The sequence below is a fragment of the Dermacentor variabilis genome, chromosome 6 (genome assembly GCF_050947875.1).
Source record: "Dermacentor variabilis isolate Ectoservices chromosome 6, ASM5094787v1, whole genome shotgun sequence".
NCBI lineage: Eukaryota > Metazoa > Arthropoda > Arachnida > Ixodida > Ixodidae > Dermacentor > Dermacentor variabilis.
In genome coordinates, this window is record NC_134573.1 from 193,764,184 (window position 1) to 193,778,449 (window position 14,266).

Consider the following 14,266-nt stretch of genomic DNA (forward strand, 5'->3'; position numbering starts at 1 on the left):
TGCTTATTTGATTAAAAAGTCAAATTTCAACATAACGAAGCAAATGCCCGATTTTGGTGACTTCGTTATATCGAGGTTTAACTGTACTGCAATAGAATGGAAAGTTGGGCAAGTAGGTATAATTGCACTTTGTGACAACAGTGCAGAAAGGACAAGATGGAAGAGAAGTGCTGCGCGAAGAACTCACAGTTGTAATAACTCACCCAACTGTCCATTCTATTGCAAGCTTTTGCCAGTAGGAGGGCATCAGTGCCAGCTGCATTCTGGCCACCTCTCCATCACAATAGTGCGTGAAATGATTTAGGCTGTATTATCAAGTGTAGATTATTTTACTTTGCATTTTGACGGTGACCATTTTTCACCAGATTATTACTGTTATCAATTATCGTTCATTTGAAGACATGCCTACTACATCCAAAATTTTTGATGTTGTGAGAGATACTACAGCGAAAGGTCTTGCCTGGTTATGCTGCCTCAGCTTGCTATGTGCCATTAAACTTGAGTTGTCATTGATAATACTTGAGACATTTAGGGTTGAGCGTGCTCTGACAATGTCGTTAACTTCAGCACTTTTCTATAGCTAAAAGTTTGTTTGTGGCTGCTTCTGCAAAAGAGTATGGGAACAACAGCAGATGACAACAAAGTACAGTTAAACCTTGATATAACGAAGGTGGTAAAATCTACAGTTTGTAGTGCCCAACGATGTTGCTGGGATGCTATGGTCAGCACTCTCAGCCAGCGCCTTGGCGCCGGCTGCAAAAGAAGAGGAAAATAAAGTTAAGCGGCGCATGCTCAATGCGTAAGCAGGGCACGCCCAGAAGCCTGCTGCATTGGTCCTCTGGTCGGGCGCTCCAGTGTGACACCTCGGTTCCCGACGTGTTTATTTCGTTATATGGAAATTCGTCCTTTTATGCAAGTAAGTACAATTGCCGATGGAATTTTCTGGCATGGAAAGAGCCCAAAAAGCTTCTGAATCATTGGGCAATCGAAAAAAATAAAGAATTTCAATGAGAAAGGAAGTTTATTTGGTCAAGTTTGAGAGTGTGCAACGAAAGATACGGTTTCATGCAATGTCAACAATATCTTCACATTGGTGGTACAAAGCGAAGACTGCAATACTTTCACATCCACTCTGCCTTCACGGCTGATAGTGTCTCTCACAGTGGGAAGACACTATCATGAAAAGCGTAGGCAGAGGGGAGGGAATGGTTCGTCTGCCTCTCGCTTCAACACATCTCTGAAACTCAAGATTTCACCAAGTGTGCGAGAAGACTATGCACATGTAGCCGTGGCCATCTTGACTCGGGCGGTCTTTGCAGTCACTGGAGATTACCTCCAAGATGGAGTGTGCAAGCTGCATGTGCAAAACTCAGCCACACTGACAGCCACACACAGTCGTGTCCCAGATGCTTCACACCTGTCTGTCTGCACTGCCGAAGGCCTAGTAAGAGACCCTTTAATAAAGTGCTGACCATATTGGCCTCGAGCTCCACCACTGGAAAAGCTGGCGCCACCATCGGCGTGACGTGCTAGGAGGGATCACGTGGACATAGCGGCCGCGTCGGCTGCTTCGGGCGCGCCGAAGCGAGCTGAAAACGAGTTTAAATTCCCTCGTACGCTACGGTCCTCATTTAGTGGCGAAATTTTCCCGCTTCGAGTGTTTCCTTTACAACGCTTGAAAGCACTACAATAGGTAGTGGCTGCCTTTGAAAGCGCGCAACATGGTAGGCTACTGCTCTACAATGAAATTATTTTTGAACAGCTCTGATAGCGCCTACGCAACAATGGTTGCTTGTATACTGTCAAATGCTCATATTCTGCGGCCTAAAGCTCATGGCACGGTGCGAAAACGCGCGCGCGCGGAGAAAGCGAAACAGTGCGCGGACAGGCACGCAGACGCGCAGTCGGTCGCTGCATTGAGGCTTCGTTCTATTACGCTCCATTTAGTTATACAAGCGCTATAAGAACATATTTCACATAGTTTGCTCTCAGCGTTTACCTACCTTTCACGCAAGAAGCCGGTTCGGGAGACTCCACCGCGCGCAGTGGCGTTCACTGTACGAATTCAGTAAAGAGATAGCGTCTGTAAACGATTGTGTGCTTTCAGTTTGCCCAAGATTATTATTTAGACAGTAAGAAACTTCTCTTATTTCGAAAGTACTTACAGAAATGTCCGGGAGAGCTCGCGCGTGGTGTTTTCAGTGAGCGCTGACAGCAAAACCTATGAGGAGCGCGCCACGTGATCCCTCATACTATGCCAACGAGACGCTTCCGATAGATGGCGACTCCGTAACTCCTCGCCGCCAATATTTTGCCTCTGCTTAAACTTAGTAATGGGAACCTTTTGATTGACTGACTTATTCATAATAATTGAGTGCATGACAGTGAGAGAGCCTTGTGTGCCACCCTTCTAATTTTCAGGGATCTGGCCAAGGCGTGCCCCATAGCCGTCGACTCTAGTTCCCTGGACAGCCCACATACCAAGGCACATCTGCTGTTCCAGGCGCATTTCTCACGGTTGCAGCTTCCATGCTCGGACTATCTCACTGACCTCAAGTCAGTCCTTGACCAAGCTATCCGCATCCTGCAGGTGGGTGTCAACCAGCTGCAAATTCTGCCATGCACCTTGCATTTTTGCAGTAACTGCATAGAAACCTTTATATGTTTTTTTCGCAGTTCTCTCATTCTGTTAGCTTTTATACTAGTTGGTTGTGTGCATCAAGCACTGCAGCATGGAAAGCATTGTGCAAGTTGCTGAAACTTTTCAAGGACTGACTGTTGGGCTACCTGGTTTTGCATTTCAACTATGGTAGCTTCACACCAAGTGGCACACAGATGCAAAAAAAAAAAAAAAAAACACATAAGCATGAGCTTTACTGCAGTCAGTCCCGAATACTATATCACACTTGAAGGGGATTGCGAAATAGTTCGATATATCAATGACTCGAAATATAAAATATGCACGGTTCTCCCCAGAAATTTTCATGGGGTGGACATCTTGCAACGAAGGGGGTTTGGTGTTGAGAGGATAATGAAAAAAATTTAATTTAGGAAAGAAGTTACCAGGGGGCCAAGTGGAGTGGATGCACTTCTCATGGGCTGCTGCTTTTATTGCGAGTTATTGTGATTAACCTTATTGAAATTTCAAGATTTTTCGGTCATCGAACTCAACAAGGCAAGCTGCGTCGAATGATACCAGAATTGTAGCAGTGAGTGGATTTTTTCACCTTAACATACCGAGCGCCGTTCATTCTCCGAATGCCGCATGCGCCCTAGGAACGGGCCTGCATGGCCTCGCAAGCATCAAGAATGGCAGGGGAAGCGAGCGGGAAATGCAATGAAATGGAAATAAATAACAATTGCAAAGACCCGGGAGTGGTACAGAGCAACATTGAATTTGACAAGAACAGCAGCAAGATGCTGAGTCAAGCTACCCCATGGTTCCAAGTAATTATGGCAAGGAAAAACAAGAAGATGCCTAAAGAGGACTGCATGGAAGAGGGAGGAAAGCCAAGAAACCCCCAGAACCAGCAAGGAAGACTGAATGCAAAGAACAACTCGAGAGTGCAAACAAGCATACATGCCAACAGCAACCAGCAACGGCAGCAAGATCAGGGAAGCCGAACCAATGGCAAGCCACCACCACGATGTGCGTCGCCGCCGCCGCCAAAGATTGATTACAAGGTGGTTTACCAACCAAGAACCGGCATGAAGCTGTCCAGCTGGATGGACGAAAAGATCACCAAAGAAATCGCAAGAACAAGTGGTTCCCCTTTCAAAGAATTCTGCACCAAAGTAATCATCCAAATGCAGTGGAACCAGAACCTGACAATTGCCAGCACTGCAGACAAGGATTTTGCACTCATGCTCGGCCCCATCAACAGCATCTATCAACAACAGCATCCTTGACAATATGCTCGGCGCATGCGGGGAAGCTGTACCTGGTTTCTATATGTTGCCTGGTTGCAAAAAAAGAAGACCTTGTCAGTCAGAGCTTGTTTCGTTATTCTTTCACTTGTCCTCATTTTACACGCTGTTTAGCCCATCCAAATATGCAACACCAACTAGCCCAACGTCGACCCCTCATGCAGTTCATTTGGTACCATGGCTGCTTCTGCAGTCTTGCCAAATAGGCACGTGCTTCGTGTTGGATAGCATGTGCGCGAGAGCAGTTCCATATGGCAGTTTCCATTAGGTCATAGATGCATGAATGAAAAGGTCAATGTAACAGCCTACCTTACCCCTGTCCTTCCAATTGTACTTCTGTCAGCATGCATCTGTCCTCACCATTCTTCCTCCGAGAAACATCACCTTCGTGCTCGTAATGTCACTGCATCAATGTCTCACAATGGGCATTTGCTTGAACTGCAGTTTTCATTTCAGCTTAGATCGTGAATGGTTTAGTGCATAAACATTTACCAATATGGTGCATACCAAAAGATGCCAATATGGTGCATAAACATGAACATTGCATCAGATTATACATTGCACAAATAATAATTAAGACAATTGTGTGCATGACATTTAGTTTTAGCATTTAGGTAACTGCTTCACATAGATTCCAAAATCTGCGATGGATTGGCATAATTATTTTTTTGATGACTAAGTATATTTCATTCATTTGGAAACATAAACATCTCAGTGACAGAAAAGTTGTCACAAAGACATTTTTGCATCTTTTTTAAAGCATTGCGCATAACAGCACTTCTAGTGTTTGGTCGTTTACAGCATTACATAATGTCACTACCAGGGCTCTAGGATGCCCAGCACTTCAGTGTACATCTGCACTAGTGTGTCACTGTTATGCTAAGTGTCTCCCTTTCATGCTGCAATTGGTATGACTGCTGAAGTAACCACCAGCTGGGCAATGGAGCTGTGGAACTCATCAGGTTACAGCATGGCTTGCAATGCGCAACTATAATTAAAGCGCATTTTAGAAGCATAAAATGGGAAAACTAATCTGCTACAATTTCCCAGCCCAGTGTGCCAATTTTGCTCATTTCAGGCCATCATTGACATTGTGGCCAACCAGGGATGGCTGAGTCCAGCTCTGTCTGGCATTGTGGTCCTCCAGATGATCATCCAGGCTCGGTGGCACACTGACAACACGCTGCTCACCCTGCCACTTGTTGACAACTCTGTCCTTGAAGACTTTGCGTGAGTCCCTGCTGCACCATGTCACGAGGGTCCCTGCTGTCACTGATCTGCTGCGCAGACATGTTTCTTGTGGAAGTTTTATGTTGTAAGATGCAAGGCTTAGCCAAGTGGTCATTCACAGTATTCAAGTGATGACAAGAATGGTTCTTGATATTATTCCTCTTGTACTTGAGATCATTTAGGCATGACCAGTACCTCTCAAGGTCAGGTATCCCAAGATCAAGATCTCCAGGTATCTCTGCCTGTGTCCCCAAGTCACACCTTCTTGGGCAGTGCACTCTCGTATGACACAATGGTTATCTTGGTCTGGTCTGTTCAAACAAGCACATTCCTGCATTTCTTACTATGCACACTTGGTTACATCACCTTGTTTGTGGTTAATGTGGTGACATTGTTCTCAAGTTCTGTGCAGCACTCGTGTAATGGGGGAGGTTCTCAAACTTCCTGGCTTTGGGGAACACAACTAGCCTTCACTGAGTATTGCAGAGCCCCTCCCCTCTCCTTCTTTCCACCTATATGCTTAAACACACTCATTATAAGTGTTCCAATGAATTAACCAAATGGCTACACACAGTATATTATATGTAGAAATGAGAACAAAAAGGTGCACAAATTACTGGATCATTTAAGCAGAATAATCAGTGCATGGCTTTGTGCCAGTTAATAAGGCAAAAGCCTTGAGTGGCTCATACCTCCAATGGCCGTAAAAAAAAAAAATGCATCATCTGGTTCAATGGTACAAAAACTATCATCATCAGCATGGCTTCTCGCCCCTAAGCAAGCAAAAAATACAATGGCTCATCCCTCTTGTAATGCAAAGGCTGCAAGCACTCAGCAAAGTGAAGTGTACAGTGCATACATTCATTGAAATCACGCATACAACGTACAGAAACGTGGCGTTAGCTGAGTGGTACAAAAAAAATACACGTGGCCGTCTCAATGACTCATACCTCCGTAAGGCTGAGGCTACAAGTGCTCACCAAAGTGAAGCGAACAGTGCATACATTCATTGAAATCGCCCATACAACACACAGAGCAGTATCTGTTTCAATCCCCTGCTGAGAGGGTGCAACGTAATGCCGAAGAGAAATGTCGTTGGTGCGAGTCTGACCCCGATCTACGAGCACACGAAGCCGCAGCTAAGCGTCAAAAACAAGCCGAAGAAACCGAACTGCGAAAGCAGCAACACAATGATGCGAGATGGTGCATTACCAAGTCTGAAGGAGGCTTTCGCCTTCACGTGTTACAGAAGTGTAACATGCTGCCGAGCTTTTTAGTCAGCCTCAGGGAGAAATATTTGAAAGAAGGCAGAGAGGTCGGCCTGAGCTAGCACACTCTAGCCTACTACTCTGCACAGGGAGAGTCATAAAGGTGTGATATGAGGGATGATGATGATAACACAGAAAGAGGGATGCACCATGGTGGAAGCAAGTTCAACATCATTCCTGAAGCCACCACCGGGTTCCAGATCTTGCCCATGGTTACTAGTTCAATTGAACCTCCTAATAAAGGTGCTAAGACAAAGCTGGTGTGTGGGCTTCTCCTGTGTGAGCAGCACAAGTGCCAAGCAAAAGCTTTACAAGATGTAAAAAGCAGAGATAAGGAGTTCCAGTACAATGAGCTGCAGGGCTCTTTTAGTGGAGACCACAGAGAATCGCACGCATCGATTCTACCAGGTGCTTCAACATTTTTTTTAACGCTTTCCTTCTCATTATATCCATCTCCTTGCTTGCCTATTGTGTTGCCAGCTTTATTGGCCCTATTACAGTAGGACCTCGTTCATATGTTTTGGAAAAAACCATGAGAAAAAACGTGCTAAACAGGAAAACGGATCCAAAGTAAGAAGAAATTTGACAGACTCAACTATTGTTGACATCTATGTAATGTGAAGCGTCGCCTGGATCGTTTCGGCATGAGACATTGACGCGTGTTGACCTGGGGCGCGAACGGAGATTGTTGCTCGAAATGCAAAGTGAGCATGCATTTCGAACAACAATCTCTGATCATGCCCCTGGGGGTTCTCCGGCGGTCCAAGACACTTTTTTTTTTTCCTTTTGCGTAGTGTTTTGAAAGGGCGACGGGAAACCGAAACGAAATCGAGCTGGTAGGCGATGCCGGATGCCGCCAAAGCGAAACGGAATGTCCACATTGTGGTGCCTGCAGCAGGGAATGACAGTGCATTTGGATTATCGCCTACTAAAAGAATACAGTACACTACCAATGGCACTACACACCACACACTGTGAAACAGATAGGTGAAGTTGCTAATCGAAATAGTATTGACGGCAATAGATGTGAATGCAGTGTGTGATGACCTGGGCAGAGATTAGCTGGTACCAGAATAAGAAACTGTGTGCGCCATCATTTTCACATGAGACGAGCTGTTATATACTGTTCTCATTTGGGCACACCTCGCACCTTTTCCTATTCACATGGGATCTAGCAGCTGGAAAATGTATACGATCGCAGTCTGCAGCAGGGAGCGGTGGTGCATTTTGGTTATCGCATATCAAAAGCGGGCACTACGCATGTGACGGCACCATGCGCTGTGAAACAGATAGGCGAAGATGTTTATTGCTATAGGATTGGCAGTGATATCTGTGAATGCTGCATACAACGAGCCCAAAGATTTGCTGGTACTGAAATGCCACTTGCCATTTTTCAAAAAATATAAGCTTCTTGTTGCATCTTTGGGCATTTGTTCAATGTTGCCTCGTGAGAGCCAGGGCACAGATGGGACATTTAAACGAAGACACATCACATCGGCAGTGTTACGTTGTCCGCAGCAATGCGGGCAGGTGACTTCACTTGTTCACACAGCACTCACGTGGCCTATCTTAAAGGGGTCCTGAACCACCCTTTGTGCTTGGTGAAATAACATAGTCCGCAGGTAGCATACGCTGCTATGAACATCTCAGCCAAGTTTTACTGTCGTACACGGTGCGTGGAGCTCGCAAGTGGATTTGCGAAGTCACCTTTGTTTCAAACATTCTCTTTTCAACAGAAGGCGCTGTCCTCACTCTCTTCTAGATGCACTATTTCGTCATTTCCTTAGACGGCTACCATTGGCCAATAGCTGACATCAAGCTGTGGTCGGCTACATGGTGTAGATACCGCGGCGGCCACAGGATGCCGCCATGAGTCTGATGGCTAAGCGCACTGCAACTCGCTTAGGACAACTGCGCTTGGCTTATGTTTAGCTCTTCGTAGGCGCCAAAGGCAGAAGTCGTGGCATCTACGGTAACATCCAAGATTAAATTTGAACTGCGCACCACAGTGACATTTAGAAGGCAGAGCATTGTGGGCATACCCCACTGCTGTGTAACCTTCGCAGTGCAAGGCATTGAAGAAGGAACGGGAACACAACGGAGGCTGTGTCTGATTGCGAATAACTCCACTTTTGCCGAATGCATTGAAGTACTTTTTGCGGCAAAGTATTTCTGAAATAGCCTATTTTCACTTCAAATGCCTTTCTCCACTACGATAAAAGGTGGTTTAGGGCCCCTTTAAAACGCTTTTGGCACTGAAGAGGCCTCAAAATGAAATGTCGTATGCGGTGTATCACGTAGCCCACTTTGACAGACACAGGTAATGTCGAAGGAGCAAATATTAACTTGATGCACCAGGAGTTCCCCAATCGGTGAATCTCAAGAATGCACATCGATGACCTCAGAATACTCTTGAGGTTCGGACACTTGATTTCGAGGTCCACGTCAGAAATTGCACCGGACGTTGTGTCCTTCCCATAAGTATTAAAGGAGCGGATGGCGATTGCACTTAACATCGGAACGGTCTTTAACTTCTCCAGTATTGCTGAATTTTTCGCATCTACCATCAGGATGTTCTTTCGAGCGTTGATCCTGATTTCGTTGATTTGTCTAAGGTCCACACTTTCAAAATATTCTGCTAGAAATTACCTCCTGAGGAAGTTCATGCTATGTGACATCCAGAGTGTCACGTAAGAAACCATCAAAGATTCATGCTCACTCTGATTTGATGAAGTCTGCTCACTCAACATATGGCGCATTTACTTCCTTCATATGGCGGCCCATGGCTATGGTGTAATCACTGTCAGAGTTCATGACTTCCGGCATTGAGCTCTCCCAGGAATTGAGCTGGTCTGAGCTTCTAAAGGCACATTGTCCAAAAATGAACTCTGAAGCAGACGACTGACCTTGTTCTAGTGGTCATGGGAGCGAGCATCTTCTTGCTCATCCTTGATGAAATCACTTTCACCAAAATGGCAAAAACGTAAAAAACTGCATAAAAGCAAGAGGCCCAGAGAACGGGTGGGCCCTGGGCACTTTCTCTTCCTATTGTGCATTTTGAGTCTGCATTATGTCGCACTTGCTGTTGAATACTGCAGTAATTGAACTTCTCGTGAAATTAAGGTTTGTGTGCTTTAGAAGAGAAATAATTCCACATGCCCTCATAACCATCTTTTTTGCTGTCATGTTGTACCACAAACATGTTTAATTAGTATTTCAACTAAGACAGGAACATGGTAGCCATGGGAGCTAGGCAGTAACCAAAATAGCACTGCTGATGTGTGAGCATGTGTGCTTTTACGTCTTAAATTTCGCCATGTTACCATATTTTTGCACGTATAACCCACACCAAAAAGATTAAAAACTTAGCAGTAAAGTCAGGGTACGGTTTATATGCAGATTTCGCCTTAGGGTGTGCCTTTACGGTAGCACGGTCTGTGCTACCCTGAAGCTACACCTCAAGGCAAGGTTCTCCACCATTTAATGTTTCGTTATATCCTATATAAACATATATATATAGAGAGAGAATGCCACCCCTCCGTGTTGAAGCTCCCTTCACCTCTCCTTCATCGTAGCCCAATCTCATCCTCTTTATGGGTCACCATTTTGCGTTTAATAGTCAGCAAATAGTGCATAAGGCGCCAGCAAGCTAGATCTCAGATCACGATAAGTTGCGCTCGACGGTGGTCGTAGCATAGCAGAATCTGAAAATAGAGCTTGTGGGAGTCTCACACAGGAAAACCGACCACCACGGGCTCAAGCTTAACGAGCCACCGGGCCACATCAGCAGTTGCTTTGCATACTCTGGCACACCACTCCGTACGTGCTCAGGCCGCAAGCGAGGGCAAGTGAACACCACCCGCTATGCATGCAAAAGAACACAGTGTTGCCCTGAGTTAGTGGAAACTGCTTATCCGTCTCCAGTGACACCCAACACTGCACAAACACCCGGTCCCGGACAGGTGCAGGGTCAAAGGGCTCCCATGCCAAGGGCAAAAGTACAAAAAGAGGTTCTGCTAGCACGTCGCTAGGAAAAGTCCCCGCAGCTATGCTGCTTGCTCTCACTATAACCAATGGGCCCACTTCCAAGAGCTCGGGCAATCTTCGTCGGCTGGGCCTCCAATAAGTGCAGCTCAGTGCAGTACGACCATGCGGGAGCACCAGGCACCGCTTTTTAGCTTAGCGCAATACAAGGTGCGCACTCACCGTAGGTGCAGAGGCACCATAGACGATCTCAAGTTCAAGACGCTAACAAAGGGGCTGGCAGACGAGAGGAAAATGTGTACGTACCCAATGCCGTCCCGGAGTGATCTCCCTCGCACTAGCTCTGCAAATAGCGGCAACCACCGCAAACCGGTTCGTGCATGGCCAAGGCCACCGCCCACAACCGTTGCGAGTGAAAAGGGAGAGGCGTAGCGACGAAAGAACAGGTGAATGCCTGCATAAAGGTGCTTGGGGTCACCTCAGTCCCCACAAGCTACATTCACATGGTGGAGAAAATTCGATTCAAGCTTCTCTATACGGAGGAGAGCAAAATCACTGTTAGTATTTTTGGCTCTGTCAAGATCTCATGGTGGTAACATAATGCAAGAAAATTTTTAGTTATGAAAAGCCTTTATGGGGCATGAGCATAAAAGAAAAGTACATCTATTATCAATGGGACACGCACTACAATCCCAATAGAAAACCTAATAAACAACAAACTATACACAGCACAAGTTAATTCAACGTTATGGGGTCACATGAGGTCTCACAGAAGTACCAACCATTGCAGGTTCGAGCTTTGCAAGCCACAGGGCCGCATCAGCCGTCATTACTAGCGCACCGCTGCGCGCACACGCAGGCCGCAAGGGGCTACAAAGTGACGCACACAAGAACACAGTATTGCCCTTAGTTGACGGAAACCCTTTATTGTCTCCGGCGGCACCCAACACTGCACAAATGCCCAGTCCCGGAGTGGCACTGGAACCAAAGAGGTCTTGGCACTGGCCCAAGTCACCGCTGCTCGAAGTGGTCAGCCGTTATAGGTTATGTAGCAGGGTCAAGTGGCTGAGCCTGCTGCACAGGAGGAACTGTCGGCCTGCATGCACACCAGCTGGGGCGAGGGTGTTCTCTTGTGTCGTTGTGCGGGCGGGAATGTGCCCTCATGTGGCCATACGGCCACTCTGCGGTAGTTGTCGGTTACGCATACCGACAGTTCCCAAAATGCACATGGTGCTGACGGCCAAAGGAATACCTTGGAAGACAACGCAGGCTCTCTTGGGGAGCTCCGAAACATCGGGCTAATAAAATTCAGTTATTTGGTTTTAGTCAGTCTGAAAGTCCTCTAATTGTGGTTTTAGCACATAAAATCTCAGAATTTAATATTTTTTTAGGGGAGGGGGGGGTCTCACAGTGAAAGCAGACCGTCAATAAATCGGCTGGTGACTGCATTACAGCTGTTATTACAGCGTATACTATATTTACTCATGTTAGACTCGCCCTAGTGTAACTCCCACACCTGCACTTTAGCGTACAAAAATTTAGAAAAATGTTGCACTAAGCATCACACACATACCTGTATATGTGGCTCTTGCGATTGCACCGGTGCACCGTTGCAATCTGGGAGACCACGCCTAAGTGCTGGTTAATTTTCGCAAGTTGCGGCTAGATGACACTAGTTGCTATTCTGCCAATACAGGCGTCATCATTGTCACCATATTCTGCCTGATCGCGATCACACGACATTGATTCATTGTGCTTCAACGGTATCAGCTTTGCTGAGGCGCATTGTTCAGCAGGTTTAGCTGCATTATGCTTTTGTGCAAATTAACATCTAGGGCATTGTTACGAGAAGCGTTCATGTCAATTGGGAAAGTGTGGTGTGTGTGTTTTCATTCTAGATTGTCATCAAAAGCTTTAGTGGGTCACGAATCTCAAACACTTAAGTGGGCAGAGGATGAGGAACTTTGAAAAGAGCGCCAATGAGGTGAGCTCATCAAATGACCAGCATAGGAGAAGTGATGAGGATAACTGAATAAAAGTGATCATAGTCAGTCATTATTGGTTGTGTTATTCTGCATAGCAGTCTGACTGCAGTTCCCACATACTGTAAAAAATATCAGAAAGAAAAATAATTATGGGCATGTAAATGCAGTAGGTTCTGTAGAATCCAATGATAAACATGAGTTTATAGCCAGTGCTCTGTCTTGTCTATTTGGTTGTTCCATTTAGCGCTGGAGAATATCAAAACATAGCAGCCGTCCAACAATGACAAAATAAAAAAATGAGAATGACAGCAAGGTTGCTGTCTATGCAGAGATTTGGAGCACAGTCTATGTCACTTAAAGTACCATGTGCTTATAGTGTCTGTCAGTGGTTCAACTTTCCATGGGTTCTGGCTTAGGACTTTGACAGGGGAAAGCTGCTGCAGCTGTAAAAAATATATTGAGCTAGGGATGTACTGATTTCATTGTGGAAGCATGACTCTCAGTGAAAGTGACCATGTACTTTGTTGCTTCATCTAGCAATCCACTGTGTCAGTGTTGTTCACAAGAAGGCTTGATTTCCCCTTGCCAGGTCCGTCTCGGTCAACTCTTTGCCAGAAGCCGTGCATCTGGTGGCCAGGTCACCAGGAGTCCTGGAGAAAGCCCTGCAGGGAAGGCTCAAAGAGCGAGGACTACAACAGGTGGGTTACTCATCCTTCGGACGGCAGCCATGTGTGCTTACTTCTATGCATGCTTCTATAGTGCTCCATTGAAGTCCACAATGTGTGGCAATAGATAGCATTAAGTGCATAATAACAATTTCCAGTGAACTAGCCCGACTTTAAGCTCTAAATAGGTAGCAGTTAGGGACGGTGATATTGTTAAATGAGCTGCAGTATCTGCACGGATGCCATTCGCCTGGAGTCTTCTTGGGCACCATGTGCAATGGCGACACGCATGGGCTGGAAGATGGACACACGATGCCAAGTTCAAGCATCTGCTCAAGTTTCTGTCGTCCAATTTTGAGCTGGTCAGCAGCCAGGCAGCACAGGCGAGCATGCATAGGACACTCAGTAGTGACGATGATGGTGCAAGACGTCATCCTTCACAGGAAGGAGGAAGTTGGATGGGTGTGATAGGGCAGGAAAATTGGCCAGAAGCTCGCTGTAGATCATATATGAAAATGGAGGTGACCAGCAAGTAAAGATGGCGAAAGTATGCCTTGCATGACGAGGTGAATCGTGGCATCAATTAGGCACTTGCGCAGCATGTTAGGACTTTCCTGTCCGCTGGGGGAAAATTGGCAGTTTATGAGTAGTCTAGTGAACTATTTTTTTTTTACTGCTGCAGCAAATGCTTAATCTTAGAATGTATGGTATCAGTTTTTAGAAGGAATGTGCTTTTAATCGTATTATTTTCAAGCAAACACTTATTAACAATTCTTTGATATAATTATTCCATAAAAAAAAAATTTATGAAAACGAGACAACTTCGTAAAAACATTGATGCTGCTTTGCGCCAAGAGAACATAAAAGAATTTCGAAATGTATATTTTTAAGCAAAAGGCTATCTGCAACCTTCCTGCAAATATAAGCTTTCTATCTGTAGAAGTTCTTTATATACAAAGGAAAATGTTAGCCCTAGTGGCTATTGGGCTCGTGTGGTGGCTCTTATGAACTGCCGCGCGGCACTAAAAAGTGCAATAATTGCACAATTCCGAGGTCCACTCTTGGCCGCCTTCATGCGCAAAACTACACTCATTGCGCCGCCACCAGCGAGTGGTCCTGCTCAAACGGCATTGACACCCTGCAGATAAGAACTGTGACCTTTAGAACACACCGGATATGTTTAGATCAATACAGTTCAGAGCAAAAA

At 45.7% G+C, this 14,266-nt stretch overlaps 1 protein-coding gene across 5 annotated transcripts in view; it reads left to right on the forward strand.

Annotated features, from left to right (window-relative positions):
- The window catches only part of obe (activating signal cointegrator 1 complex subunit obelus), a 465,382-nt gene that overhangs the window by 398,534 nt on the left and 52,582 nt on the right, over window positions 1–14,266 (forward strand). For 3 of the 5 annotated variants that reach the window (XM_075697239.1, XM_075697241.1, XM_075697240.1), the window contains exons 33-35: window positions 2,422–2,590; window positions 5,006–5,157; window positions 12,984–13,092. In XM_075697239.1, coding sequence (XP_075553354.1) covers window positions 2,422–2,590; window positions 5,006–5,157; window positions 12,984–13,092 — 430 coding nt within the window. The remainder of the gene's footprint in view (window positions 1–2,421; window positions 2,591–5,005; window positions 5,158–12,983; window positions 13,093–14,266) is intronic. The other 2 variants (XM_075697242.1, XM_075697244.1) reach the window with 1 other exon arrangement.